At 47.3% G+C, this 6,410-nt stretch overlaps 1 protein-coding gene across 1 annotated transcript in view; it reads right to left on the reverse strand.

Moving 5' to 3' along the window:
- Positions 1-5,578, reverse strand: part of DPYSL5 (dihydropyrimidinase-like 5) — a 63,719-nt gene extending 58,141 nt beyond the window's left edge. Inside the window, exon 1 of the mRNA XM_006880605.1 lies at positions 5,314-5,578. Coding sequence (XP_006880667.1) covers positions 5,314-5,574 — 261 coding nt within the window. The 5' untranslated portion in view covers positions 5,575-5,578. The remainder of the gene's footprint in view (positions 1-5,313) is intronic.
- Positions 5,579-6,410: the final 832 nt, after the last annotated feature.

Below are 6,410 nucleotides of genomic sequence, written 5' to 3' on the forward strand. Positions count from 1 at the left end.
GGCCTTTGTTCACTCCCTTCCCCCTGCCTCCCCATAGGAGATGCATCTTTCTGGAATGGGTCTGCGTTCTAACCCATAAGTAGGGGGTCTTGGGGTCTCTGGGGCCAGTGAGGTGGGGTCTGCAGGTGGGACTGGGGGAGCTGGGGAGGGTAGGGAGCAGGGCTGAGAGGCAGCTGTGAGCATAGGAGCCGGGGAGCCAGGCAGAGCCTCCCTCGGAGAAGTGTGCTCTGAAGGAGGGCTGGAGAGAAATCCCTTTAGACCGAGCACAATGGAGACCCTGATGCTCCTGGAAAAACCAGGCTTTCAACGGTTTTGTTTTTCTAGCTCTGCCTGCAGCTGCCAAGTCATCAAGTACAAGGCTGCGTGGGGGGCCAGAGATCACACCCTCTAGAATCTGATTTTATACGAACAAAATGAAGCAACTTGATCTCTCTCTTGCTAATCACTCAGGTGAGCCTTCCCTCAGATTATTCTATTATAAATCCGGCTGCTTGAAGGGAGTAGACCAGCTGCCTTTCTAAGAATGAACAAAACAGGGCGTCATGGCGGGAGGCCCAGCAGGTTTCACAGTCTGTGAGTGCTGAGTGCTACAGGCGGTGTGAATAATCCAGCCCACAGACTCCAGGTCAGCATTTCAACAGGAGAGCATCTCTCCCTGAGAGATTTCCAGGAAGCGGGATGGACAGGAACCAGATGTTCTGCTGCAGGAGCCATGTGGAGGGGAGATCCCTGGGCAGTGCTGGGCGCCGGAACCAGGTCTCGAGCAGGACTGAAGCAGAACTCTGCTCAGTGTCTACTGAAGGGGTCCCAGCAGGAAGGGGAGGGGCTGCATCACTGACACAGAGGCTCAATATGCAGGCTGGGGCACAACAGCAAGGGGGGCAGGCTCCTGGGTGGTTCCTTGTGCTCTAACATACACATCGGCCACTTGAATTAGCCTAGTGGTACACAGGAAGAAAGGCCTGGAAATCCCAGACCAAAACCACTGTCACTGAGTTCATTCTGGCTCACAGCAACCCTCTGAGGCCATAAATCTTTATAGGATAACACAGCCATTTTTCTCCTGCAGATGGTTGATTTGAACCACTGACCTTTGCATTAGCATATGTTACACATTACACCACCAGAGCTCGTAGAAAACCCTATTGGGGGTGGGGGAACCATTTTACTCTGTAACCCATAGGCTAGTAATGAGTTGGGATTGACTAGACAGCTGTAGGTTGGGGTTTTTGGTTTTAGAACAAAGGTGGCAGTTAGTGACACAAACATCTAAGGTGGCTCGAGGCTAGAGGCCCTTAAATTCCCCATGACTAGGACTGGGTAGGGCTTAGGGGTGCAGAGGCAGCCCTAAACCCGCAGGAACTGAGTGAGCTGAGCCTCTGATCACACTGGGCCTTTCTGGGCTTCCCTAAGGCAGTTGTCCCCAGGATGAGAAGCCTGTGGAGGCTCAGAGTTACCCATCATTTTGGACAAATGTGTGTGTGCAGAGTCTTCTATGAGCCATATAGAGCTGAAGGCTCTCAGGAGAAAACCTGTCCCTGCTAACTAATGAGACCCGGGAAGATGACACAGGAAAATAAAACAAATAAGGCCATCCTGTCCTCGGAGGGGCTGGCCGGCAGTGTGGCGACTGCATGGTGACAGTGTGGCATTTAGCCCTAGGTTAAAGGTCTCCTGAGTCAAGGCAGTTAGTAGCAAGCTACAATTGATCATACCACAGAAACGGCCTCAGCTCAGACCAGAACAGTGGTTATCAGTTATGTAGATGTGAAACTCTGTGGCGAGACCCTTGTATCCTATTGCTGGGCTTCAAAATTGTTACAGTTTGGAAAATGAGTTGGCAGAATTGGCTAAAGCTGACCTTGATGGCCCAGACATTCCATGCCTAAGAATATGCCCAGCTGAGATGTGTTCATTACCTGCTTATCAAAAGGCGTGCATAAGAATGTTCACAACGACACGTTTGTAATAGTCCCAGACGAGCAAATGCTCCAATACCCACTGACAGTAGATTGAATAAACCCTATGTGATTTACAATGGACTGCAACAAAGCAACAGTGAATGAACGAACTATAATATGCAACGTCATGGATGACTGCACATAAATAATACTGAGCCAAAGGAAACCAATACAAAAGTACATACCGCTTGATTTCACGTACATAAAGTAAGAAAATAAAAAACCAATTTCTGGGGAATATACAAAAACCACTAGATTGTACACTTTAAATTGGCGAATTGTATAGTATGTGAAACAAAACACAACACTATGGTCGTAGACATCAGGAGAAGGGTTCCAGCAGCAGGGAGGGGTGACTGGAAAGGGGTGCAAGGGGGGTTTCTGGGTGGTAGCAATGTTTCATTTCTTGGTCTGAGTGTTGGCTACACACAAGGTATATTCAGTCTGACACTTCTGTGGTGGTTGTTGTTAAGTGCTGTCGAGTTGACTCCTAGCGACACTATGAACGAAAGACCTGGCACCTGTATAACTTTCGTCCTTTCTCCAGGTTCATAGGGTTTCTGGAGGCAAGCTATTACGGAAGTGGATGCCACTCCTGCTTCCAAGCTTGTTTTAATCAGGGAGCTCCACCAAACCCTGTTCACCATGGGTGACCGTTCTTGCATTTGACTCATCACGGTCACAGTGTTTAGCATCACAGCAACCACAAGCTACCTCTATACAGCAAGTGGACAGACCAGGATTACATGATCTAGAAGAATGTTTCACCACAAACAAAGGGAGGCCTGAGGGCCACGGAGTAGAGTCACCCACCTTTGGCTTGGGAGCATGACGTTCTGTCCACTAGGCCAGTTGATCTCTCTCTATGCTACTATTGTTGTTGTTAAGTGCCATCAAGTCATAGGCGACTCATAGCAATCCTATGAACGAAAGACCTGTACACCTATATAACTTTCATCGTTTCTCCAGGTTCATAGGGTTTCCAGAGGCAAGCTATATGGAAGTGGATGCCACTCCTGCTTCCAAGTCTGATACTTTTACACACTTGAATAATTGTGCCCTTTGCTATATGCTATCCTGGAATTCTACTGGAGCTCTGGTGGCCTAGTGGCAAGAAGCTGTGCTGTAATCTCGAAGACACGTGGTTCAAATCTAACAGCTGCTTCATGAGAGAAGGATGGGCAGTGTCCTCCTGCGTGATTAACAGCCTCTGAAAACCTGCCGGAGGGTCAGCTATGGGTGGGCTCAGACTTGACAGTAAACAACAACAACATACTGGAATTAAAATAGCAGTAAAACCACAAAGAAACCAGGTCTGGCCTGACTTAAAGGCATGAGGATGGTAAGCAAGCTGATAGCCTCATTTGCTTCAGAAAAATCTTGCTGCAAGGGCCCCCCCACCAGGTTTATGAGGACAAGGGTCTCATTCCATTAAAGAAACCTCACCTGCAAAGCTCAGTGAACTTGTTAGAAGAGAAGAAAACAGGGAGGGGGCCATCTTCCTCCTCTCTTTCGTGGCCTTGGCTGGAGAGGTCAGTGTGGCCCTTCACTCTAGATCCCAGACGAGAAGTATCCTCACGTCTGCACAGTTCAGGCTCCGGCCACCGTGATTCCTCACCTCCCAGCCTCCCACAGCCCAAGTCTGCAGCTCTTGGACTCTGGAAAGGGCACAGCCTCAGACAGATTTTAGTAGGTGAGTCTCTGCCTGCCCCCTCTGCTCCGATGTGACTTCCAGGCATGATTTGGAAGTAGCTGGGCCCAAGAAGGTAGATCCTTGGAGGAACAACCCTCAACAAGAAGGAAGAGCTCTCTGAGAACTCTGAGCAAAGAAGGAGGTGGATTTGAGGGTACATGGCTGTTGGGGTCAGCAGTTCTGCTGGGCCAGGAACTGGTGGATCTTTTCCACTGACTGAACCAGGCAGTGCGAAGAGCTATTGCTACAGTTGGGAATTTATGGCCCTTCAGATTCTGATTTAATTCTGCATTTTGAAAAACCTTTCTAGGTGAAGATACACAAGGGCAAGTATTTAGATTATCCATTTAACAAACTTTGACAGGTCAGTGCCAGGCTCTGGGACACAGGAATGTGATCAGGCTTTGGCCTAACGAACGTGCAGGATGGAGTCCAGGGAGTGGCTGGTATGTAACACATCATCAAAACGCAGAGGGCAAACAGCAATGACGGAGGTTTCCAGAGCACAGGGCAAGGGAAAGCTGCTTTCTGCAAAGTATAATTTCTTCTTAATTCATTTGTTTGAGTAGTCTGAATCTGTATATTTTGCATTCAGGAACATAGAGAGACCTACTGAAAGGTATCCATGAAACTTTGAAAATAAGGCCCTGTGCTGGGATTTTTCGAGGCTGCTTTTTAAAAATAGGAGACAGGTTAAAGAAGATACTAGAGAAAGTGAAACATATGTTCATTTAATAATGTCCACCATTAAAAATTGTCCAGAAGGAGCATATATGCCTTTCACAGTCTTTTGGAATGTAGTTAATTAAAAAAAAATTATTGTGATTTGGGTGAAAGTTTACAGAGAAAACTGGTTTTCCATTCAGCAATTCAGACGTATTTTGTTTTCTGGCCTCGATGCTGCAGTCACCACACTGCAATAACATTCTTCCTGCTTCCCCTCAGGTTTACCATTTCCATTTGTCCCTCTTTCCTAGCCCCCCACTTCCTTCAGAGCTTTATCTGTGGCCAAATGCTGTCTTTTTAACCTCACATGTTTAATTATTTTGGGAATTTCATTCAGCTTGTCATATCCTATCAGGTAATCGCCAACCTCAGTTCTGTCACTGAGGTTGCATCTAGAGTGCTCCTTGGAGGCAAGGATGGTGAAACTCCATCTCACATACTTGGGCATGCTGTCTGTCAGGAGGGGCCAGCCCTTGGGACTGGGGAAAGCTGGGGGGGTCAGAGAAAGAGAGGAAGACCCTTAAACAAGATGAACTGACACACGTGCCTACAACAACAGGCTCAAGCATGACAGAGATTGTGAGGATGGCATAGCATAGGGCAAGGGCTGACAGGGTTGCTGAGTGATAGTCAACTCAACAGCACCTACCAACATCACAGAGTCCATTGGCCCCAGCCTCCTTCCTCCCACTTACACAATAAATATTGGCTACTTTTCTTTTTCTGTATTGCAATGTAATAAGCTAGAGGCCTAAATACCTCCTTTCCCTAATTCCTTTCAGGATACCTATTTAGTCTAGTAAGCCCTATTTCAGTTGTTCCTCTTTTATCATGACAGCAGGGGACCCTTTCCCTGCAGGTCTGGCCGGAGCCACCCCAAAAGCAAAATAAAGAAGCCAAGTAGGAGACGACGGTCAGCAAACAGCGCATTACCTTAGTGCCATGGTAGAAGTCATCCACGCAGGTGGCATTCATGAAGGTCTGGTGGAAGTGGGTGCTGGTGTCGATGCCTCCGGGGATCACCAGCTTCCCAGTGGCATCGATGACCTTGGCCCCTCCGGGGATCATGAGCTCACGGCCCACCTGCTGGATGATGCCATTCTCAATGTAGACATCAGCCTCGTGGGTGCAGTCATCATTCACCACCTTGCCTCCCTTGATGAGGATCCGCACGCTGGCTGAATTGGCAAGCATGTTCCTACGGAGGGTGAGAGAGAGGTAACGGTCATGGGTAAAGTCCTTTATCATTGACATCAAGGTCCCAACCTTTCCTATCAGAACCCCAAATGCCACTAAAAGTCTATGGCAGCGTTACCAATGAAATTACATCTCCCATCCAAAATATGCACTGGACACCTAACCCCCATAACCTGTGGATCTTATCCTGTTTGGAAATAGGGTTTCTTGTGTAAAGATAACAGATGCAACAAGGGTATGGCCGAGTCTGACTTCTACCCGCTTACAAAAGGAAAACTGTTTCCCTATCAATATCATCAAACAAATAGGTACATAGTCAGACATGCCACCATGCATGCTCCTGATCCTATTTCTGTGACGCATTGGATCCAGTGTTCATTGCTAATTGACTCATAGACTTAAGAGTTATGATATTTATTATGGAAACAGTTTGAGGGGTGGGAGAGACAAAAGATATTACACAGTGAGAGTCTAGGTTTAGTGAACAGCAGCCCCAAGCCAGATTAACAGCAAAACATAATTTCTCAATTAGTTTAGACAGATTCTCAGTTAACAAGTGGAAAGTCTAGGTTCAGTTCAGTGGCACAAATAAACCTCTGCTTTTCTCAATCGCAAACTTTGTCTCAAAGCACTCATAAGTCAGTTCTCCAGTCATCCAGAAGCAAAACCTTAACATTGACTCCATCTCCAGAGAGTTCCTTAGACTACACCTTGCCACAGTCTCTTCATAGTCTGCCTCAGTCTCTCTGCAATCTTTGTCAGGCTCTTCACAATCTTTTCACACATGCTTACCGATGTGGAAAGTGCTCTTAAATTGGCTCCACAGCTGTTGA

Source organism: Elephantulus edwardii, unplaced genomic scaffold (genome assembly GCF_000299155.1).
Source record: "Elephantulus edwardii isolate Elephantulus edwardi_28Jun2011 unplaced genomic scaffold, EleEdw1.0 scaffold00009, whole genome shotgun sequence".
Lineage (NCBI taxonomy): Eukaryota > Metazoa > Chordata > Mammalia > Macroscelidea > Macroscelididae > Elephantulus > Elephantulus edwardii.